Genomic DNA, 24,096 nt, shown 5'->3' on the forward strand with positions numbered 1-24,096 from the left:
ATTGAATTTGCTTAACCTTTTTTTTCATTGAATTGAAAAGACAAATGTTGCCCTGTGTTTCTAATGATGTACTTTTTTATTCTGTATCTATCTGCTTTCCGTGTTGCTGTTCTCTCCAAAGCGGTTGTGATTGACAAAACAGTTTTCCACACCCCACACTTGCCGAGACCGGTAATGGTGAAAATAAATCAGTGTGGCGAACAATCGGGAAAGTCAGCTTCGCTACATATGCTATCTTTTCTCAGCAGTGTGGACACTCGCATTGAAATACTTGAGAGACAATTTTTTTGTTCTTTATGTCGCTCACCTCATCTCGCACAAATCATGTATGTGTGACTCTGACTATTTTGATTAATCAAACTCTATGGAATATTTAATTTAGTTTACAGTAAATCTTAGTCGTTTTTCTCATCCACCTTGTCCTAATATCAAATGTTTTCTATTTTTTTTTTGTCTGCCCTGAAATCATATCTTTTATTTTCAGTATTTTTGTCTTATGCCTCTCTTGGGGTTTTAAATGGGTTCACAGCACTTAATGGCTATCTGTTTCATTTTGTTTTTATGTTTTTCCATGTTTGTAGTTTGAACCAAGCTAGACTTCGAAAATATACACTTCTTAGCCTCAAACTTTACTGTAAGGAGCTCTTCAATGAAAAAGTGTTAGCTTTAAAACAAACAAAAAAAAGGTATTTTGTGTTTCCAGTCCCGTTTGTAAAATATGTAAAAATAGGTAAATATTGAAATATATTACATATTTATTAATACAAAAAATATACAATACATTTTACAAAACATGGAACAATCTGCATCTTTATTATTGATTGTCATTTTAGTCTTTCTCTTCTTCTGAACTGAATTCAGCAGTCACGTGTGTGGGGGAGATGCGGCACAGGCAGGAACTTCCTCAGCTTGACCAGGAAAGCTAGAAATATGAAACAAGGGAAATGTTTTCTTCCAAAGTTAACTTATTGATATGTAGCACACAGTAAAGTAAAATCTTTCCATGAAGCTTGAATTAATATGTGGCGAGGCGAGTGGTGGTGTAACCCTGTCATAGACATTTTTTACTTTTCTAAACAATACATATTTATATAACTGGGCTACTTGGACTATGTTCTCACTGTGATGTTGTGATGTGAGGTACTGATTGTTTAATAATGTATAGCCGTATTCATAAAGCATTAGTGTGCCACTAAATGCACTGGGGTGATATTGATTTACTGACACATAATCCTTTTTGAATCAATACATCCCATCACATCATCAGACTGAGAAAATAGTCCAAATAGCCCATTAAAACTTACAGCTAGTTTCACAGACCCTGATTAGCACTAACCTTGAACTTATTTACCAATGGTAACATTACTGTAGGGGGGGCTGTGAAACCAGCAGATCTCAAAATGTAATTAGTCTGGAGTTTAGGAGATTGCCCATACCTGTGTGGCTGCCCTGCTCGTGATGAGGACGGGCGACATAAGGCACCGTTCCAAAGGGTCTGCCCATCACTGTTTCCAACAGTCCTGCAAAAATACACAGTTACACACACACACACACACACACACACTACCAACAGGGCCTCTGAAATGCACAGAAACACTCACACTACCAACAGGGCCTCTGAAATGCACAGAAGCACTCACTACCAACAGGGCCTCGGAAATGCACAGAAACACTCACACTACCAACAGGGCCTCTGAAATGCACAGAAGCACTCACTACCAACAGGGCCTCTGAAATGCACAGAAACACTCACACTACCAACAGGGCCTCTGAAATGCACAGAAGCACTCACTACCAACAGGGCCTCTGAAATGCACAGAAGCACTCACTACCAACAGGGCCTCGGAAATGCACAGAAGCACTCACTACCAACAGGGCCTCTGAAATGCACAGAAGCACTCACTACCAACAGGGCCTCGGAAATGCACAGAAGCACTCACACTACCAACAGGGTAAATGCTTGAGGTAATCTTTCTATAACAATAATGCAATGGATTTTTACAAATGGGAGGGAGTTATTATTCCCAGCAATAATGAAGACTTTATACAGCAACTATATTATAGGGTTATAGGATGGCAAACGTCTCTATGGCGGAATATAAACAGAGGTGTGAACATTGAAAGCTGAGGTCCGTTTAAGCTCAAATCATGCTATAACCCACACAGATGCTCACCGTTCTATACATCTATTACATACTGCTTTATTATTAATATACAGGTTAAAAATCCAGCTATATAGGTGGCCGATTGAGATGCCACTGTTTCAAATGGAATTCCGAGAGGTGCCTCAGGTATGATTTTTTAAAGCAAGTATGACATGGAGAATGCAGCACGGTAAAGACTGAAAGTGGCATGTTGACGTCACGAATTGGGTTCCTCTGTGAGACGTTTCTCTGTCACACGTGTGCTCTGATTGGTTGAAAGTCTATAATAAAACCTAGAGCAGGGGTGCGCAAATCTGTTTCTCAAGGTCCGGAGTCTGTAAGGTTTTATAAGTATCATTGGGCAGCAGTGTGGAGTAGTGGTTAGGGCTCTGGACTCTTGACTGGAGAGTCGTGGGTTCAATCCCAGGTGGGGGACACTGCTGTTGTACCCTTGAGCAAGGTGCTTTACCTAGATTGCTCCAGTAAAAACCCAACTGTATAAAAATGGGTAATTGTATGTAAAAATAATGTGATATCTTGCAACAATTGTAAATCGCCCTGGATAAGGGTGTCTGCAAAGAAATAAATAATAATAATAATAATAATATCATTAAATAATTAACTGATTGAGACCTGGAAGGTTAAATTGGTTCAAGTAAATAATTCGGGGTACAGGTGGAACAAAGACAAATAGGGCCCCAGACCTAGAAGACTAATTGTGCACCCTTGGCTTAGATCACTGGTCATTTGCGGATTAGACCTGATTCTGCATGCTGACCTGTGCAGCAATGAAAAGGGGGACTTGTTAGTTTGTTACCTTCCTCCTGGTCGGTGGGGTCCTCTGGCTGGTCCTGACCTTTGCTCCCTGGCTCGCCCTCTTGACCTCTGACCCCTGCTGGCGGTACCCTGGGTGCGTTGGTCCCGTCCTTCCTTAGAACTGGGGCCACCAGCCAGTGTCTGTGCGTCACTTCCGTCACCTTCTCACAGAAAAAAGGTAGCCGATAGTGCCGCACCCCTTCCAGCAGGTCCACCACCTGAGTTATACTGGAACAGGAGGAGAGGAGAGGGACGGGACAGTCATAGTAGGACATCACGCTCAAAAGGACAGCAGTTTCAATAAGACAAGAGTCTATATAGGAATTGTGCCTAAAGTAAGCTGTATACTACAGACAGTATCTGTAAATGTGTACTCACTTTGCCAGGTACACAGCACACACTGCTCCCTGTTTGAGGTGCCGGTGCACCACAGGCAGGGCCACCTGGGGGTTGAGCATGTCAAGCGCTACCTGGGGAGGGAGAACAACAAATACCAGCACGCTTATTAAACCAATTCAGTTGCTATGCTTACATGCACACAAAATCGATTCTTTCTTAATGGATCATTTTAAAATCAGAAAACATTTTTCTCATTTTCCAAAGCCACCGTTTATACAGAAGTTTTTGAGATAGTCCATTTCGGGTTTGTGAATAGGGTCCAGCTATTCAGGACGTCTCTATTAAGATGATTACAGCATGCCTGGAACCAAGTTCTGTCGGCTCAGGTATTTGCGTACAGCAGCAGTGGTGTTCCTTACCGAATCGAAGGTGACTTCTGAGATGTCGGAGGCTGCGTTGCTCACGTCCTTGTTGATGAAGGCCACATTGTCTGGCCACTCCTCCCTGTGAGCCACCTCCCAGGCTGACCGCCAGCGCTGGAAGTTCCTCGCCGCCCTGTCGTGGTGGTCTGAGCGGACCTCGAAACTGACCACGCGACCCCTCGAGCCCACTGAAACAACACCACCACCACCAGGGGGAACTTTATGAAGCAAAATGAGTTAATTCTACGGGCTGATGCAAAACTTTTGTCCATAGCTGTACATACTGCAGGACATGCTTACATATAACTAGAGAACCATTTTTTCCATTGTGATAAAGCTTGGTTATTCGCAGTATTGGAATCTGGGATATTTGGAAAGGCTTGTCCACGCTTACATTTTTACAAGTACATACAGTGGATGTAGGTCATGGTGATGTCTACTTTCAGGACAGCTCTAATTTTTCAGCTTGTTCACCTGCTCTGGACAGGAAGAGTGTCATGGCTCCTGATCCCGAACCCGTCTCCAGCACCCAGTCTCCCTCACTGACATCCATCATCATCAGCATGGCGTTCACATCCTGGGGGGAAACAACCACAGGCAGGCGGGTCACTGGGAAGCTCCCACCGTTATCATACAGAGTCCGTCCTCAGCAGACTGCACTGAAACCTGTATCAACAGTCACCTGGAAACTGCCTTTACCAGACAAGGATAACACAGAGAAGTATTGTTAACAAGTTTCCTAAAACGGTAACTCCCTTAAGGCCTGGTCACACGGGCGACTTTTGTCGACGGCAACAAGGGGTCTCTCACTTTAGAACGATGTTCTATTTTTCAGGTGACACGAGGGTAACATTTTTCAATACCAGTCAATCATATTTGATAGTAGTGTCACATGATAATAAAATAGCGATGGGGACGCATGATTTGGAAGTGAAGCTCCGATTATTTTGCATTTTTTTATTGGTTTGAGAAATAATGACATATACAAAAGTAAAAGGTTTCTGCGGAGGTGAACTGTTACTTTGTGTTTCCTTTATTTCCATTTTCTTTTTGTACAATAAATGAAAACAAAAGACAATAAAAAAATCATGAGATTAAAAAAAAAAATGAGAATTTTGTAATGGTTGCGTTTTTGTAACAATTTACCAAAAAATGACTACTTGTTCACCAAATTTTAGAAAAAACAAACCTAATGACATTTTTTTTGTGCAAGTTTAAAATCAAGTGATACAATAATATTTCTTCATGTCTTTCTTAACCCAAAACTAGATTTTTTCTCTGCTCTCCTCCTCTTCCTCATCTAACATTGCTATTAAAGCAGCAGCAACAGCCTTCCTTCACAACACGTTTATGTCTCGTGACAAAAACGTGCATTTTGATTGGGTTGCATTACGTTGTTGCCTGTGTGTTGCCAGCTTGTCGACTGTATGCTTGTCTCTCGTGTGACCACCGCAAACTGCAAGGCAACACGCAGGCAGCACATGTGTTCCTGTTTTTGCTGTCGAAAAAAGTTGCCTGTGTGACCACGCCTGAACTGTTGAAACAAACAACGGTTGAACTGGTTAGGTGAATTCAGTTTTCATTGTACTTTAATATGAGGCAAAATAAAACAGATTTCTTGGATCTTCTAATATCCGAATTGTTTTCTTGTTTTCATAAAATCAACTCAGGAACTTGGATCTCCAAGGAGTAGGAGCTATAATGTGAAAATTTGGCCTAGAAGTCTTCCGTGTCTTTGAAAAGTTTGTTTCTTTAAGTATTTCTCAGTTTAGCACTATTGGGTGTTTTGTAGTTATGGGTGATATATCTATAGTCCGATGTATATGTGCTAAAACTGCAGGTGGACATGCCCAGACCTTGGGGTATGAGATGGTGGGCCCCCTCTTCATCAGCAGAACGAATTCGTCCAGCGCGGGACGTCTCATCAGGAATCTGATGCCGGTGGAGGTCCGAAGCACCTGGCCGGGCAGCCTGCCCACGATGTCCTGGTGGTGGACCAGGCCCCAGTTACTGTGCAGCTTCCCCTCCGAGCTCAGGCTGAACATCTTCCTGAACTCCACGCGGTGCTTCATGCGAAACTCTGCCAGGACCAGGTCCCCTGGCTTGAAGGGCACCTCCCGGGACGAGGGGTCACGTGGCTCAGAGGAATCGGCAGCACCAGTGGGTTTAGTAGCATGAGCCTCGGAAGTCAGGGAACCCTCCTGATCACTCTGCTCCTCCCGTGGTTTTGCCCGCAGGTGCAGAATATCCTCCGTCAGGGAGTCCTGGGGCAGGAGTCGGCTGATTCTCTCTAGGGGAGACAGGGATCTCTCCCACGCCCTCCTCCTTCTCCCCCCCTGCACACCGTTCTCCTGCAGTGCTGTCTCTGAGTTCTGGGGAGTCCCTTTGTCATGGCCCACCTGGCCGCTCTCCCCAGGTGGAACTGAAGACACGCGTCTCCAGCTCGTCACTACATAAGGGACCAGCAGCTGATAACTGGGAGGATGCTGTCCACATCTTTCTGGTGCACGCTGCCCAGTCAGACACAGGTCTACTCGTTTGGTCAACAAGTGACGACACAGAGCTTGGATATGGGAGGGTCTGGTCAGCATCATCAGTTTTAACTGTGATCACTAGGTAGTACTAAAAATATTACGAACTAAGTGTAATAAAAGTATTACTGGCCTGCCTGGGTTAGGCTGCAGGTCTAACTAACTTGACAACACACAACGAAAAACAATCTGCATTTGCAAATGAAATAAACACGGTCTAATCCTCAATTCGATTAATTGCAACAAAAATATGCTGGTGTATTTAGGAATTCTAACAGGAATTTGCAATATAACACAAACAACTCGCAAACGTATAAGTAAAGCATACCATTGGAAATTAAAAAATAAACACCGAGTTGATAATGAATCGTTTTAACGATGTAACAACATTGTATTGTGTTTACCCGATCAGACTGTGTGGACGAGGTGCAAATAAATAAACACAGGTCAAAATCAGCAGAATTTAAATGATTAAAAAAACCTCCGCTGTATGTACACCGCCCCGTATTCTGAAAGAGAACTCTCCTCTTATTTTATAAGTAAAAGCAAGTAAAGATGATAAAGTCACAACATGAAGATCAGAACCGTTTTATAACCCGAGGACTTTGCTGGATGCTGCCGAGATGAGCAGCGAGGGAGAGTACGTCATCAATTAGGCGACTCAGTTTCTGCGAATCTTGAAGCAGACACACACGTGTTCGCGGGCTGCAGGCAGCAGCTCAGTGCTATCTTTCGCAAGTAATAACGCTGGCAGATTGGCAGCTGTCCTGTCAAATTTGCCTTTTTTTTAAAAGCGTCTATTTGTTATATATTGTCTTTGACAGTCTAGCTTTTTTTTTTTTTTTTGAACAATATGGGGATTCTTACACATTTGTACACTCATGCATTTCACCGGGGTTCTTGTTTAATTGTGACATAAGGAGAAATAAGAAGTTATTTATATTCGTCACACATTTAAGAACTGTGTCGGGAAAAAAAAATATTTTTTAAAGATCGTATCCGCCGACAGATCTGGACAATTTCATTTTACAGTACATTCTAAATACATTTTGTTCCTAGTCCCACCGCACGTGAACTCATCAGATAAGTGTGAATTTTTTTTTTTTTTTTTTTTTTTAAGAAACAAGCGAATCATTTAAATATTTTTGGTATAACATTACTGACCGGTGTTTCTTTATTTAAAATAAATATAACGAACCAGAAAACTATTGTCCATCACTCTCTAGCATATCTCTGGACCATGCCTTGCCGTATAACATGACATCAATCACCTATATAAGAAGCCAATAGCACCGCCCACCACTTTTCATTTAACTGCACACAGTCGCCGCCCCATTAGTTCAGGGCCCAAAACAAGATTTCAACTTTTTTTTTTGCTCCCATGAGGAATACATTTTTCCTCATGTTGCCTTGATGGAGGGGTCCCTGGGGATCAAAATGAGGCAGGGTGGGGGTCAGTGGAAGCGGCAAAATATGACATGGTTTGTAGGGGCACGATCAATATTTCCAGAACTTCATTTAATAAAGGGGGTAGGACAATATAAACCACAACTCAGTGAATACAGTACTACTCGTCAGATTTTCATAAATAACCTCTTATTTTGTTCAGAAACAAATGTTGTGTTTACGGTGATACCCTGATAGTGGTCCCTTTGCTAATAACAGCGAAGAAGGTAAAAACAAATACATGCTGTTATTATTAGCTCCATTCATTTCATTATGTTTTAGTGCCGATGAGAAAACTTCTTGAAGCGTAGATGATTCACGCCATCATTACCCTTGCAGTCACCAGATTTCATTGTGATGCCCAAACTTTGGACCAGAAAACGGATCAATATTTACAGTAATAACTTTGGGTAAATTATTATTTTTTTTTTTTTTAAGTTTGCCAATGCACCTCAACTATAACACCCAATCATAACCACGCCCCCTGATGCATCAAACCCCACCTTTATTATTATAACCCCGCCTCCCGCCTCTGACTGTAGCCAATCACAGGACAGTCCTTCACGCGTGCCAACGCGCCTGCTCCGTGGTGGAGAACACGTGTCTCCTTCTCCCCACGTCGCTCTTTCCCATGCAGACGCAGCGCCAGAGCAATGGCGACTGACGGAGGAAGTTCTGTGTTTGTTTCTCCCTGTGCTTTTTCTCCTAAATCGCACCAGTATCTTGCCCTGTCCACGCAGGACGGCAGTCTCCGGGTCTGGGACACCCAAAGTAACACTCTGTACCAGGAATACGTGCCTTCGGCCCACTTGAGCGCCACTTGTACCTGTTTAGCTTGGGGACCATGCAGGACATTCAAGGTAACGTACTGCGATGATGATGTTCCCGACTTGGGCCTAGTCTTCAATTCTGTTTAAAATTGTTCTATTCATTGAATTAAAGAGCCTGTCATCGTGCGATCGGGTCACATGATTGCTTGGTTAACTATTTATAATGCAAACGCTCGGACGTTTCAGTTTTTTTTGTACAGAATTTGGCGTAATGCGTTAATAGTTCCACACGCTGCGTGGAACCCACATGGTACTAGTAGTAGCAGCCCAGTGAGATGATGGCACCTCCCCATGCTTTTTGATGGAAACAGCACTTGTGGTCTAAATCACGATAAAACACACACCGCAAATAAAAACCTCCCTTTAAACTACGTCGATCTTGAATTTCTGAACATACATGTGAAAATAAAACTCCGTAGTGGTTTATTCTAATCTATTGTGATTAATATATAATACGATGTCAACAACATGTGCGCATCAGTGTTGGAAAGAAAACAAATCTTGAAATGTATATATATATATTTTTTTTTTAACTGGAGCAGAATTGTTATAAATGTGGTTTCTTTAACAAGTGTCTAGTGGTTAAAGTTGTGAGTGCAAGCTGGAACCAGCTTCACCCCCCGCCCAACCCATGTATGTATGTATGTATGTATGTATGTATGTATGCATGTATGCATGTATGCATGCATGTGTAAACTTAATAGGTTGTGTATATGTTGGATATTATCAAACGTGTACATACAGTAACTACTACTTTTGTTTTAGTAAAACATTCTTCCAACTGTGTACAAGTCTATGGCTTGTTTACCCAGTGTAGCTAGTCAGTAAGACGGTGCAGTTTTTGTTGCACCTAGCGTTACATTATTATTATTATTATTATTATTATTATTATTTTATTTTTTTTTATTATTATTTTTTTGTAGCCAGTACGAGTTTTCCCCCTATACGTAAAAATGTATAGCATGGCACAGGGTTCAATAGCAGAATTATCCCCTTTTAGTAGAGCAAATATGTATTAGATAGTGTCTTAACTAGCATGGCCACGACATTTGGATGATCAGTCTTGTACACTTCAGCATGTCACTCTAGTCTGATACTATGACTTATTGGTGTAACAATCATTACACGTTTCTGGTAGGTCTTTGTTTTCCTATTGCACTACCTGCATGAGACCTGCTAGGCGCATACAGCTCAAAATAGGTAATCGCTTAACGCTTTCATACACTTAAATTTCAATTAAATAGCACAAGTTTATGCAACTCCTTCAGTGTAAACTTCTTAAAGCCTTTTTGAAGGAAATATAGTTACTACACAAAAGCAGTCTCCATAGTCCACGGACAGAGGGCTTGATTTTCTAAAGAAAATACATTTTCTGGGTGTTTTATTTATTACTTTATCTCTTAATAGTAATAAACTCCTGATAAGCACTAGCAGCATGAACCAATCCATGCCATTCTTTAGAGCAGCTTCCTCCCTGTCATTTTTTCCCATCCTGAATCGTCTGAAGATTCGTTAACCCTTTTCCTCCCTCGGCTCTCTCAGGATGGCCCTCAGAGGAAGAAGAGGAAATCGGAAGTGGCTCAGCACGGCGGCCAGCTGGACCTGCTGGCACTGGGCACTGCGGCGGGCACCGTCCTCCTGTACAGCACAGTGAAGGGACAGCTACACAGCAAGCTGGTAAGAGATCAAGGCACTGTTGTGGCAGGGAGCGAGGAGGAGAGGGCACTGAGAGGGAGTACTGCACGGTGAAGGGACAGTTACACAAAACTAGTAAGCGATCAGGGCACTGTCCTGGCAGGGAGTGGGCAGGAGAGTAGGAGGCACTGTCCTGACACTGCAAGGGGGAGGGAGTAGGAGGCACTGTGCAGACACTGCGAGGGGGAGGGAATAGGAGGCACTGTCCTGGCAGAGCGTGGGCAGGAGAGTAGGAGACACTGTCCTGACACTGCGAGGAGGAGGGAGTAGGAGGCACTGTCCTGGCAGAGAGTGGGCAGGAGAGTAGGAGACACTGTCCTGACACTGCGAGGAGGAGGGAGTAGGAGGCACTGTCCTGACACTGCGAGGGGGAGGGAGTAGGAGGCACTGTCCTGGCAGAGAGTGGGCAGGCGAGTAGGAGACACTGTCCTGACACTGCGAGGAGGAGGCAGTAGGAGGCACTGTGCGGACACTGCGAGGGGAGGGAGTAGGAGGCACTGTGCAGACACTGCGAGGGGGAGGGAGTAGGAGATACTGTCCTGACATTGCGAGGAGGAGGGAGTAGGAGGCACTGTGCAGACACTGCGAGGGGGAGGGAATAGGAGGCACTGTCCTGGCAGAGAGTGGGCAGGAGAGTAGGAGACACTGTCCTGACACTGCGAGGAGGAGGGAGTAGGAGGCACTGTCCTGGCAGAGAGTGGGCAGGAGAGTAGGAGACACTGTCCTGACACTGCAAGGAGGAGGGAGTAGGAGGCACTGTCCTGGCAGAGAGTGGGCAGGAGAGTAGGAGGCACTGTGCTGACACTGCGAGGAGGAGGGAGTAGGAGGCACTGTGCAGACACTGCGAGGAGGAAGGAGTAGGAGGCACTGTGCAGACACTGCGAGGGGGAGGGAGTAGGAGGCACTGTGCAGACACTGCGAGGAGGAGGGAGTAGGAGGCACTGTGCAGACACTGCGAGGAGGAGGGAGTAGGAGGCACTGTCCTGACACTGCGAGGGGGAGGGAGTAGGAGGCACTGTGCAGGCACTGCGAGGGGGAGGGAGTAGGAGGCACTGTGCGGACACTGCGAGGGGGAGGGAGTAGGAGGCACTGTGCAGACACTGCGAGGGGGAGGGTGTAGGAGGCACTGTGCAGACACTGCGAGGGGGAGGGAGTAGGAGATACTGTCCTGACACTGCGAGGGGAGGGCATGGAATGGGACAAGAGGGGATTAGGGAGTAGGCCTTGTCCTGGCACTCTGACTGGTGGTCCACCAGTAAGGGGCAGTTACACAAAAAGCACAGAACCCTGTAATGGTGGTGGGGTATTGTAATTAGTTTTTTGCAGATGGAACAGTTCCATCGAGTCTTATGCACATTGTGAAAGTGTCACTAGTTGCTTGCAGGCACTGTTAACGTTTCTTTTTTCTGTTCTCGAGGATGGTGGTCACGACAGTAAAGTGAACTGTGTCCGGTGGCATCCAGAGAACAACAGTCTGTACAGCTGCTCTGATGACTCCCACATAGTGGAATGGGACCTACAGACTGGCAAAGTGAAATGGTGAGTCTTTTAACCAGAGCAAGTGAGGGAGTCGGGAAAGATCAGTGTGGCTAAGAGAGGCTTGTGTTAAAACAGCAATAAGACTGTTTAGAAATAGACCGCCACCAAGGGGGCTACATTAAGAAATGTCCCAAGCTCTTTATGATCATTCTTTTTTTTTTTTTTTTTTTTTTAAGCATTTTGCAGTACCAGAATCCAATCTTGACTGTACCTTGTAATGTTTTGTGATAACCACTGATGGGTAAATCAGTGAAGGTTAAATCCACAGTGCTGTAAAATGCTCTAAATAATCTAGCTGTGTCCCAGCAGCTGGTAGGTAGTGGGCAGTTTTGAGGTGTAATGCATTACTGCTGTCTTTCATTTAAGTAACTTGTAACTGCAATGGTTCCTATTTCAGACAGGTAACAATGTGGTAACACATTCATTTTTATGTGAAAAAATAACATAGTTACTTTAAAAAATAATAATAATAATAATAATACAGCTAATGGAAATCTTGCTACAAAATGGCGTCTGAGGAGTGGGTTCGATAGCTGGATCTTTGATTTTTTGAGCTGCAGCCTGACTAAATCAAAAAACCCATCTTTGTAAAATGTAAACTGTGTCTGAGAAGTAAGTAACTGTAACGGGTTACCATTGCTAGTAATACGTTACTGTAACAGATTACATTTTAAAAGTAACTTCTCCAACCTAAACAACAAAAGGCCATGATCTGCACTGCTGTTGGGTGCAGTCCCCAAGTCTTTGTAGTTCATTCACTTGCAAACTAACAGATGAAAGAGAGGGTGCATTGACTCTGGAGTGTCCTGACTGCTGTGCCCTGTGTCCTTTCTGCACTGCAGTAAGTGGAAGGCAGACAAGTGTGCGGTGAGCTGCCTGTGCCTCAGTCCTGACGGGAAAATGCTGCTCTCTGCTGGGCAGACCATCAAGATGTGGGACCTGGAGACCAAGGAGGTGTACCGAGTGAGTACCCCCCCACCCCACTGACATCCCTACCTACCTGTCCAGCATGTCGCAAAGCAGCACATCTGTTCACCACCTCCGATATGTCACAATTCAATAATTCAGGGTTGGGGCGGGTTGATTATACGTTATACACATCCAGTATTTTACTGTTGTATGTGTTTTTTTGTAGTAGAAGTAGTAGTATTTGATGTGTAATTCAGATTGTGAAATAGAGGGAACACTGTTATAATAAACAAGTCACTGGAACTGTCATTTGTTATATTGTGAGAGTCATTTTGTGAAAATTAGTGGACTGAAAACTGTCGTCCTCGGGCCATGTGCTTCATCAAAAGATGTTGAGATTGACTTTTGTTTAAACCATTAACAGTGATGACCTTGAATGTGCAATGTGTCAATGCACAGAAGTTCTGGAAACTGGTATTTCTGATACAGGGGAAGACTACTTGAGACCAGACTGCCAATGGAGTATGATGCTAGGATGTGCTTTCTGAATACATGCTACTGGGAGGCAGAGGAGCTTTGTCAGTGGTGCACCTGTTAAACGTAGACACAACCCAAAATAAAACAAAAGAAATCAAGTAGACCATTTTGCGAAATTGCTTCAGCAAGCTGCAGCGCCGCCCCCAGGAGAGTAGTGAGCAGTGCTGTCTCTTTTGAAAGGCTTGAAGTGATTGTTGGGTTTTTTAATCAGATGTGCCTCCCCCTCTCTTTCTCTCTCCCTCTCTCAGCGGTTCACGGGTCACGCCACCGCAGTGTCCATGCTCTGCTTCGCCAACACTAGACCCCCGACCCGCGGTATGGAGGGACTGTACTTCCTGTCTGGAGCAGCACATGACCGTATGCTTAGTGTCTGGTAAGGACCAGCCCATTTACGTGTCTGTAGGGGACCAGCCTGGTACAGCGGAGGTTTTTGTATGCACTTGTAATGGTCACTTTTAAAGTGACACTGTCCCTTTTAAGAAGAGAGCAGGAGCTGTAACTCCGCCCCTGGTGATAATGCTTGTATAGTCCATGAGCTATATCTTATAATAGTTTAGCTGCAGTGTCTGGTGGGGGTTGAGCTATTGGCAGTTTACTTCCATGTCATTTCCAGTGTGTTTTGTGTTAACCCTTTGTTTCGTGTCTGTCACTGGACGTGTTTGATTTCAATGACAGCACAAACACAGACGCATTTAAAAAATCAGGAGGGATTTTATTGTTTACAGACCGCTGCAACAACAATAAAAAGCACAAATAAACTGCTTCAGACAAACAACTTCCAAGTGAGATGAACAAATAAAAGAAGGCACAAGAACCATAACATCCACACCCAGTTTGTTTTCTTCCTTAACCACTTCAACACCGTGACGTAAGCACGTACGTCAAATGAAAACCCACTTACAGTACCATGCCGTACCTGCATACGTCAGGTTTCCCATTCTATTCTGTGATCGGTTTCTCAGTCTAGCGTTTCAGATTTCATTCTCAAAAGCAGTGCTAGTACTGTGGAATGTGCAATGAAAGTTGGGGGGAGGGTCAGGTGACATTTTTATCCAATTGCGTGTCATGTAGCAATTCCAGTCTGTAGCTGTGGGTGTTCAGAAGGCTGAGATATATTGCAGGAAGCCATTCAGCTTTTACAAGTAAATATATAGTGTTTTTAAATTATTATTTTTTGTTTTATAAGTAGTTTTACTTGTTTAGTTATAGTTTTATATAGTTTTTAGCGAAAGCTAAACATGGCAACGTACATGGTCTTTCTATAATGAGCAAAGGGAGTGAAGTTGGTTCGTAGGATTTCGATACCAGCGATAGTGATGCTAACTTATCACTCAGCGATTATGATGAAGAGGATGTGGAGCCAAGAACAATACAAACTGTACAAACAGAAGAGCATGCAGCTACTTTACAGGTAAGCCAGCTGCAAACAGGAAGCTGTTTGGTTTGAAATGGCAGTGCTGTGACGAAATACTATCAAAACACAGCACTGGGTACAGGCAATACGTCAGCCAGATCCATCACAATGCCTGCGCAAAGTAGCTGTGTACACGCATTTGTGACTATCCCTCCAACACAAGGGAAGCAGAGACTGCAACAAAGGTGCAGGGTGTGCTACGAAAGTGAAAACAAAAGAAAAGACACAAGAAAAATGTGCAGTGGTTGCGAAGGCAATCCCGGTTTTGTTGTATTGAACATTTCAATAAATGGCTCAGAGCAAGTCGATACTGGCACACGTTTTGATATTGTTTGATTTTTATTTGATAACTGATTATTATTGTTATCGATATTAGCAGCGTTTTTGTTTTCATTGTTAAAAAAAAAAAGTTTGTATCTTTATATTGAATATGGGTATGTAGTACACAGCAGCATAAAGGGTTAATGAAAAACAGAGTTTAGGTCATTTATTTGTGTTTTATTCATCATATGTTAACGTTTTATAGCAATTTACAGGTTTGAAAACATTTATTATTATTATTATTATTTTTTATTATTATTATTATTATTTTCAAAATCTGGTACCTGGGAAGGGGTTTCATTTTTACATCCAGAGTTGAAGTGGTTAATACAAAGGAATGAAAAGGGCACGTGGAGATCATTTTGTGTCTCCTGCTCTTGTCATTATGACGATTACATTTTAAACAACATCAATATTAAAATGAAATAAACAATCAGAACTTTTATTCAAGCACATCATATCAAACATCTGCACAGCCGAAACGGCATATTTAAATGAACAGTTAAACATAAAAGGGTTTATTTTCAAACTTACCACATATAAAACACTACTTCAAAAAATGAAAAACATTTCAAAAGAAACTAGTGTGTAAACAGGTATCTACATACAAAACTGTAAAAAACTAAAGTAGTTTTTAATTTAAAACGAAAGTAACATGTTTTCTCTTTCGTGTGTATCACTTGGTGTAGGACAGAATCCAGGTCAAGCTGCTGCAGCCTGCTGCTCTGCAGTTTTCTGATCGAAGTGTTTCTGCTGAAGCGCTGTGGCTAGCTTCAAGACGAAATGTCTCCTACTGATATTTTCCCTGGTGCATTCCTTGCACAAAACGAAAGAATTGATGGCTGCCAGGTCCAGTAGAGATAACAACAGGCTTGTATATAAAAATAAAATAGAATATCGTAGGTTATATTCTAAATAAAAACATGTATTGTAAAAGGCGCTGAATTGCAAAATGACTACGCTGACGGTTCAAGGTGGGCAGGATTATAACTTACTTATTTTCGTGATCCTGCCTTTCAAATGCCGCCATTTATCCATGTATTTAGGAAAAGTCATAAACGGACAACCGCGTAACTCAGAAAACCTCAAACTTTTTTTTTTTTTCTAACAGAACTGTTATCTTGCAAAGATTCTTGTAGCTAAACTAGCAGTTTGACTTTCATTTTACAAAAATAGGATGCAAACTCACTGTAGTGGTAAAGGCTTTTTTAATACGTCTCACTCTCTGCAGTGTGGTGTTCTCTTGTGCAGACAGTGTCTCGCTGCCTGGCTCACCGTCTCTGTCTTTGTCACTCTGTAGGCAGGTGCGGTCGGATGGGAAGGATAAGAATGCCGTGCTGTCCTTCACCCTGACAGACGAACCCATCTATGTGGACCTGGCCATGTCCCAGAGCAAAGACGAGGTGAGGCAGGATGTTGAAGGGCTTGAGACCCAGGGCTATCGCTCTACCAGTGGGGTCCCTTTAAATACTGCTGGGTCTGGAAGCGTGGGCCACTGCTTTGTGCATTTGTGTTCTTGTAATAATCCTGTACCTAAAGCGGGGTGAGAGCTCTTGCTAACTGCTCCTCTCTCTCTCTCTCTCTCAGGCAGTGAAGCTTGCGGTCGTTTGCAAGGACAACCAGATGCACCTCTTTGAGCACGTCCTCAATGGGTGAGTACTGTGTGTTCTCGTTTGAATTTCAGACTTGACACCTTGTTTCTAAAGCTCAGTTTGTTAAAACAAAATAAAAAGGTTTGATTACACAGTGGAGATGCAACGTCTTTTTTACACTAAGTATTGTGCTCTCCTCTTCCTCTCTCCTTGCGTCCTGTTTTCCCACTCTTGTCTCCACCTCTCCTCTCTCACTGTCTCCCCTAGTCACTGTCCCTCCTGCTCACTGCAGGTTCTCCCTCTGACTGTCTCGCGCTGTATCTCCTCTATCACAGTAAGCCTCTCTCCCTCTCACTGTGCGTCTCTCTCCACTCTCCTCGGTCACTGTATGAAGCCTGTCTGTGACTGTGTGCGTCTCTCTCCCCTCTGACTTCTCTTCTCAGCCACTGTAAGAATCTCCTCTCTCTGACTCTGTGTGTGTCTCTCTCTCTCTCTCTCCTCAGTCACTGTAAGAAGCCCCTCTCCCCCTCGTGTTCAGTCCAGGTTGCCTCTCCTGGTTCAGTTGGTGACAGTGTTCCTTGGCCGGTCCCTATCATGGCTGCCGCCCTGACTATTGACAAACAGGCCCTGCTCCTGGCCTACGGGAGTGGCCTGCAGCCTGTCATTGAACGCACCGTGAGTACTCGCAGTGCTAAACTGTAGCTTTTGTGTACAGTAGTTTTGAATTACATTTTCTTAGTTCTTTGTTTTTTAAATAAATGTATTACTGTTTGTTTTTAACCTTTTTATGAAGTTGACTTATTCTGAGGGGTTCTTATGTATAACTATTCAAATGTGCTTTTTTTTGTTACGGTGCTTTTAATCTGAGTTCAGGAGCTACTCTTCAGTTCCAGTGGCCTGCCATTGTACTAATAACATTACTTGGGCTGATCTAGCCTTCGTTATATGTCTGTGGCAAGCAATATTTGAGTAATTGCAAAGATCATAAAAAGATAAAGGAACAGTAAAAAACAAATGGCTGCTTTTTGCCTATACTCTCATCTAGTAGATATGTGCCACTACTACTGCTAGAGAAGTTAATGTGGTTTTAAAAAAAAAAAAAGGGGGTTCCCGAGTGGCGCATCCGGTAAAGACATTCCACGTGGAGTGCAGGATGCGCCCTATAGCCTGGAGGTCGCCGGTTCCCAGGGGGCGGTGCACAATTGGCTGAGCGCCGCCCGGTGGGGAGGAACTAGGTCGGCCAGGGTGTCCTCGGCTCACCGCGCACCAGCGACCCCTGTAGACTGGCGCCTGCGGGCTTTCCTGTAAGTTTCCCGGAGCTGTGTGGTCCTCCGACACTGTAGCTCTGAGGTGGCTGCATGGCAGGTCTGCAGAATGAAAAGAAGCGGCTGGCTGAAAGCACGTTTCGGGGGATGCGTTTGTCCTCGTCTTCGTCTCTCCCAAGTCAGTGCGGGGGGTGGTAGCGGTGAGCCGGGTTGAAATAAAAATAATTTGGATTTCCAAATCAGAGAGAAAATGAGAAATAATTGGCGATTCCAAATTAAAAAAATAATAAAATGCAGCGTGGGACAGTGTTTCACTCTCTTAAACCTGAAGTTAATCTCTCCTGGGAACATATGGTTCTTTGTCCAGTGTCTGTTCAGCAGAGGACTATTGATCGAATGTGAGGGAGGGGTGGAAGTTTAGCTCAAGATTATTGAGGTGCATTATGTGTAGCCCAAAGTGCCTGTGTCATTGTCCCTAGCTTTAACCTTTCATCCCCTAATGTTCACAAGCACTGCTTTCTCAGGGATGCAAATAAGACTATTGCACAGCAGTTTCATCCATTCCAGGTTTTAATATGTGCTCGATTAGACCCATTGTAACCCGTAATTGTCCCTCAACTGGATCATTTCGTTGCTGGTGTTGGGACACCCTGCTTCGTGCTGAAGAGCGTGTGGCGGGTCTGTGATGGTGTGTGTTCTTTTTCAGACTCTGAATGCTGGAGAGACTCACGTGTGTCTGGTGAGGGATATCCAGGCCTCGCTGACACTCCGCACAGAGACCACTGTCACCAAGGTAATGCAGCTCCCCCATTGAATCCTTCAGCAAAATTTAAACTATCGAATGAACTTGTGGTAAATATTTCAGAACACCCCAATGTCAAAAGTCTGTTGCCTTAGCAAATTTGGTCTCTTTACCAGACCATATAAATCATACAACATTGGCTTTTGTATGGTTGTAGTCAATTGCAGAGTTTAAAACGCACTTTTCAAACTTTACTTATAAGCTCCTAATTGCCTCTATCAATATAGACAAATGATAGGGAAGAACATTTATATGAGTTGTATTTACAATGTCCTTTTAGTTTTCTGACTATTGCACTGCAAACATGCAAGTGTAAGGGATTTGTTTAGCAGTGTGGTTACTTTTTTGTAATACACTTTGTATCACAAGATAGACTAGTTCCCTCCAAGGAAAGGCCGAGTGTGTAAAAAAAAAAAAAAAGTAGCAGAACAGGCTCTGAAAGCAGCTTCCTTTACCCACGCTCCCCCTTCACCCATGCAGGTGAAGACTCCTACAGTCAAAGCTGATGCCAAGCTCCTGGTACCAGGGCTTCCTGGGCACAGTGCACCCAATAAATCTACCCCCCTGGAAACAAAGAGGAAACCTGGTTCCGACACCAAAGAAGTAAGTACTCCGGCAGAACAACTACATTGAGAATTAAACAAGCAGTCCTTATTATCTAAAACAGCACATTTATTACCAAAATCCTAGAATTCGACTTCTATAAACTGAGTGGTGTGTTAAGGTGGTAAAACATTATTTGAGCTCTATGTTAAATAAGGTTGCTAACCACTGATGTAAGGAAATGTTTCACCTCTAGTCACTTTCTCTTTGCCACCTGTTCTAACCCCTTCTGACCCTCTCTCTGCAGATGTCCATCGAGGAGCGCCTGGGTGTGATTGATTTATCCCCAGTAGAAGGACACAAGGGCGTCCACAAGGGGGGTCTCCCTCTCCAGACAGACAGCTTTGCAGTGCTGCTGGTTCAGGGCTTGGAGAGCAGTGACAGCAACATCCTCAACGTGAGTTACAGTTATCTTGTGTACAGTTGCCTTTAAAAAAGGATTTATACAGACGAAGGACAAACCGTGAAAGTGTATTCATTGTATTCCGTACATCCAATGAAAATAGTGATTTTAAAGAGAGACCGTAAAACAGGATTTACGACACTTAATACTACTAGGACAAATATTCTACTTGAATGGCAAAAACAACCTTTTGTTTGTTCGTATAGCAGTTTTATAAATGACCATCATGATGCAAAGGAAAACAATGCATAATATACAACACGATTCTTAAATAGATCATTTGAGGGGGCTCATTCCCTGAGGGGGGGCAGAGGGGGAGCAAACTACAATATCTGTAAATTAATCCAAAGTTGTTTTTTTTGGACTGATCTGTGCCTAACCCGAGTGTGCATCTCCATTACAGAAAGTGTTTCAGACGAAAAAGGAGGTGTTGATAAAGAAGACGGTTGCCAGGTTACCAATCCCTGCTGTGCTGCCATTGGTGCAGGAGGTAAGAGCTCTACCTCCTCCAGTTCTACATATTGAATATCGTAGTGTGCAAGAGGTGGACCTGAAAGCTAAGGATCAGCCTGGTCGTGATGACCTACGTGTGACCTTGTTTTGGCAGATACAAACGGCTACGTCTTTAGAAACCTCTGCAGTTCATTCCCCAGATACACACATTTGTTTCAAAATGATTTCTGTTAAATGTGTACCTGTCACTGGAATAGTGATCTTGATATGAGTTTTATTAATGTTGGTTTTAATTTTTTTTTTTTCATTTTAGCTCTCAAAGAGAATGCAAGGCCACCCTTATAGGTGAGTTTTGTTTATGTACTTGTGTTATTAATGTGCCCCCCTTTATAACGTTGTATTGAAGAGATTGTGCTATATATATATATATAACACTCCAAGGTTAGGAGGGCTGTGCCTCTGGTATTGATGCGGTCCCTGACTCTGTTTCCCGTCTCATAGCGGGGTGCTGATGGTCCGATGGTTGAAGGCTGTCTTCACTTTCCATGCCTCCTATCTCTCAACGGTGAGTCTGCCGTCTTACCTTCTTCTGTATTAGTCTAACTCCTTTGAGCTCAGCAAGGTTCATAGCAGTATGTTCTCTATTGAAGACCATTGCAAAGTGCATCTAGTTCATTCCCCACAAGGGCCTTTTCAATCATCGGTGTGAGAGACTAAATGTAAGAGTGAAACTGATTTAATTTAGTCTCGTCTTCAACACCTGTGTGAGCTTCTCTGTAATGAAGAAAGAAAAGCTAAAACTTAAAAGAATAAAATAAAAAAAAAGGATGTAATGAAAAACAAACCAAGCAAGAATTGGAAACCAAATCCCATCAATAATGAATGCTTATGTGAGAGATGTGTTAATATTGTACATGGGTGGAAATAAGACTCCTAACAATACAGCAACTGCATAGCAGCTTTACCCATTCCAGGTTTTACTAAGAGCTTGATTTTATTCACAGTGTAAAGGTAACAAGCTCAGGTGTGTAGCAGTAAAACCAGGACCAGGATTGGATCAAACTGCTGTGCAGTGGGAGCCTTATTTCCATCCCTGTTGTACCCTTATTTAAACTAGCTGGGAACGGTATTTCAGTCTTAGTAGATGGACACCTGGCTTGTATGCCCACGCTCTGGTTTGTCTCTGTACTGAGTGGCACTGCTTGTCATTGCAGTTGCCGAGCCTGGTGTCCCAGCTGGGAGTGCTGTATCACATGATCGAGAGCAGAGTCAAGATGTTTCACAAGCTGTCCCGTCTCCACGGGAAGCTCTACCTGCTCATCACACAGGTGAGGGACCACTAACATCAGCTTTACATTAAAACTGAACAGCAACGTTTAAACGACTGCAGGGGCCTTGTCAAGAAAAATGCTATTGCATTTTATAAGGAGTACAGCGTGTTCAGAAAAACCATATGGCACATCAAGCTCAATGTTAATGTGCACACCAACTGCTTCTCACTTTCATTCTGCAAATCTTCTAGTGAATTGCACAATTTTAAAAATCAAATCCTATTTTGTCAATAAAACCGCTCTACATTAACAAGGAATGTATGGGACGTGCAGACCCTCAGGAATACAAAGTATTGGGACTGACAGACAGGGCCAGCAGAGTTTAGGTGAAAGTCTGGGATAGTCATGCACGTACATCCGTGCTTGACACTTTTATCAATAGGGATATAGTGGAGTATGCGTGTGGCACTTGCATTTTAAATTTGAATTGCTTATCCAGTTGTTTCTTGGCATTTCTCGAAATCTTCTCCTTACACAGTACTTTTATCTTCTGCATTTAAAATGAAACTTTATCATTTTACATGACATTCCAAGTTATTCTGCAAAAGGGAATGCAGGTGACGGTGGTGTACTTTCTCTCCTCACCTCCCCCCAATCCTATTTAAGTTAGTCCAGACACTGAATTTTAAAGATCCTGCCCCCAGATGAAGGCTGTATCTTGGGAGCCTGCTGCCTGATTCTGAGGAAGCTGAGATTCTGTTCCGCAGGGTGTTCAATTCCCTTTGAGAGTCTTGGTGTTTTCTCTTTCCTGAACCTTCTGCTCTTGACCTCACTCCAGTCCTTCATCTCTCCCCACGCAGATTGCAGCTACTGACAAGTCACACAGTGTTGCAGCCTTGGACCAGACCGCCAAACTCGTCTATGAGGAAGGTGAGGATTGGGTGGTTCGTTTCTTGTACCAGAACCGACCAAAAAAATAAACTAAACCTGACAAGCATTTTGTCAATGCCAAATTCTGATTGCCATGATCATTTTTAATTCTCCAGATTCTTCGGAAGAGGAAGAGGAGGGAACAGGAGATGAGATGCTGGCTGAGGAGGAAGACTCTGATGTAAGTTGACCCTTTCATTTGAAGATCTTGCTGTGATGCTTGATAACATTTTACACAACTGTACATGTGAATTACCAGTAATGTCTTTTTTTTTTTTTCAAAAAGTATGCTTAAATAAAAATTGTCGGGTTTTTGTTAGTTTTGAATGGTGGTCGGTAGAAAGGTTGTCCACACGGTGAAGGTGGATGTGTTTTCTTCCTCGCAGCACTGGGAAGAGGAAGAGGAGATGAAGGAAGTTACAGAGCGGTCAGACAAAGGAGAGGAGCACAGTGACGAGGAGATGAACATGGAAAATAAACTCAATGGAGATTCAGACCTGGAACCAGACAACGAGAGCGAGGAGGAATGAGAGAGGGAGAGAAATGAAGAAATAAATATATATAACTTTTTTTTGTTTTGTTTTTATTTTTAAATTTTATACAAAAAAAAAGCAAGCAACACAAGTCATTGCTGGTGCTCCTGCCCAAGACTGGCTTTGCGGGGTACTGTTTTGATATGGGGAGCGGAGGCTTGTCTGGTTTACCAGGGGAGAGGGGGGATCCATGTGTTCTCAAGAGACTAAAGACTGGCGCTCCCTAACCCCAATGAAGGGATCTGAGGATCATCTCTGTTCATCCTGACTTCAATCTATTTTCTACATAACCAGCCCTGTGTAAACCTTGATCATTTGTACAGTGCAATGTTTGTATACTGCAGATTTTAGTGCTGTTCTGGCAAAGAAATAAAAACCTTACTGCAGAATTAAACGCAAAATAATTCTGTAAACCAAAGTTCCACTGGAATGTGTCTGTTTTGATTTATGCAGTCATGCATTTTGAAAAGGGAAAAGGCTTTGTATTGTGGCAGACAGGCAATACCAATCCCAGCTTTGTCTGATCTCCATTTCTCGAGTGTGCTAAAGCTCCAGGTAGATTGTTCCACTGTTTAAGGTTGAGCACGTGCAGATATGACAAACTTCTTGTGTTTGCCAAGATCTGCATTATCCCTTTATAAATTTATAACAACTTCTGCTAACCTGTTTTTGTTTTTGCACTGTGTACACTTCTCATATTCTAAAAGATCTGAAAGTAATTAATAGCGTTGTAATATAATTATCAAAATGAAATGAGCCACCCACTGGGAGCTCCCTTCCACGGTCGGCTGTGGAATAGCCTGCACTCGAACCGGCGACGTCCACGCTATAGAGCGCATCCTGCACTCCACGCGGAGCGTCACTCGGGAGCCATGATTCTTAAACTTCAGTTCAGCGCACCTTTGCAGTCAGGCTTGGAGTGGTTGAGGTTTGAGGGGTGATCCTGGTCGTGGACAGGAAAGTGATTTTAAGCATGTCGCCCTGATATTCTGTGTAACTAGCAGTTCACGGTGCTGCATTTTGTGCTATATGTGTAATTACAGTGTTTGTCCACTAGGTGGTGTTAAAATCTCCCTTCTGAAATATTAAAAAAGTGGGTATTTTTTTTTTTTTTTTTTACTGTGTAAGAAAATTAACAAATGAGAGTAGGCCTTTTGGCCCATCTGTGCTTATCTGGATCATAGTAGCTGATTTAATTGAAAAAATAAAATCTATAACTGTCAAGTTTGGTCTTGCAGGGTCCCAGTGATTCAGCACCAACACCATGACTAGGTAGCCCATTCTATACTCACCACTCTGTG

General features: G+C 43.2%; 2 protein-coding genes across 2 annotated transcripts; one reads left to right on the forward strand and one right to left on the reverse strand.

Annotated features, from left to right (window-relative positions):
• Positions 1-737: 737 nt before the first annotated feature.
• LOC117402722 (tRNA (adenine(58)-N(1))-methyltransferase, mitochondrial) lies at positions 738-6,973 on the reverse strand. Its single transcript, XM_034004132.3, has 7 exons — positions 5,578-6,973; positions 4,196-4,298; positions 3,719-3,909; positions 3,339-3,430; positions 2,962-3,188; positions 1,437-1,520; positions 738-922 (listed from the first exon to the last, which is right to left on the reverse strand). The coding sequence occupies exons 1-7, from the start codon at positions 6,313-6,315 to the stop codon at positions 858-860; spliced, it is 1,500 nt and encodes a 499-aa protein (XP_033860023.1). The 5' UTR covers positions 6,316-6,973; the 3' UTR covers positions 738-857.
• Positions 6,974-8,261: 1,288 nt separating this feature from the next.
• LOC117402291 (WD repeat-containing protein 43) lies at positions 8,262-23,213 on the forward strand. The gene is made up of 18 exons (XM_034003292.3): positions 8,262-8,558; positions 10,071-10,205; positions 11,641-11,762; positions 12,605-12,725; positions 13,457-13,581; positions 16,244-16,346; positions 16,531-16,595; positions 17,039-17,210; positions 18,507-18,593; positions 19,083-19,205; positions 19,453-19,602; positions 20,012-20,098; positions 20,375-20,406; positions 20,563-20,626; positions 21,276-21,389; positions 22,193-22,262; positions 22,379-22,443; positions 22,649-23,213. Exons 1-18 carry the CDS (start codon positions 8,352-8,354, stop codon positions 22,790-22,792), a joined length of 1,986 nt encoding a protein of 661 aa, XP_033859183.2. The 5' UTR covers positions 8,262-8,351; the 3' UTR covers positions 22,793-23,213.
• The last annotated feature ends 883 nt before the right edge of the window (positions 23,214-24,096 follow it).

This window comes from Acipenser ruthenus, chromosome 5 (genome assembly GCF_902713425.1).
Source record: "Acipenser ruthenus chromosome 5, fAciRut3.2 maternal haplotype, whole genome shotgun sequence".
In the NCBI taxonomy this organism is placed as follows: Eukaryota; Metazoa; Chordata; class Actinopteri; order Acipenseriformes; family Acipenseridae; genus Acipenser; species Acipenser ruthenus.

Bases quoted from the DNA above. Each gene is read 5' to 3' on its own strand.
- LOC117402722 (XM_034004132.3), bottom strand. From the start codon at position 6,315: ATGATGCTGACCAGACCCTCCCATATCCAAGCTCTGTGTCGTCACTTG. The intron at 4,299-5,577 runs GTCTGGGCATGT...GTTTCCCCCCAG, and splicing joins CCACCATCTCATACCCCAAG to GATGTGAACGCCATGCTGAT. The intron at 3,189-3,338 runs GTGAGTACACAT...CTCCTGTTCCAG, and splicing joins TGTGCTGTGTACCTGGCAAA to TATAACTCAGGTGGTGGACC.
- LOC117402291 (XM_034003292.3), top strand. From the start codon at position 8,352: ATGGCGACTGACGGAGGAAGTTCTGTGTTTGTTTCTCCCTGTGCTTTT. The intron at 16,347-16,530 runs GTGAGGCAGGAT...TCTCTCTCTCAG, and splicing joins TGTCCCAGAGCAAAGACGAG to GCAGTGAAGCTTGCGGTCGT. The intron at 20,407-20,562 runs GTGAGTTTTGTT...CCCGTCTCATAG, and splicing joins ATGCAAGGCCACCCTTATAG to CGGGGTGCTGATGGTCCGAT.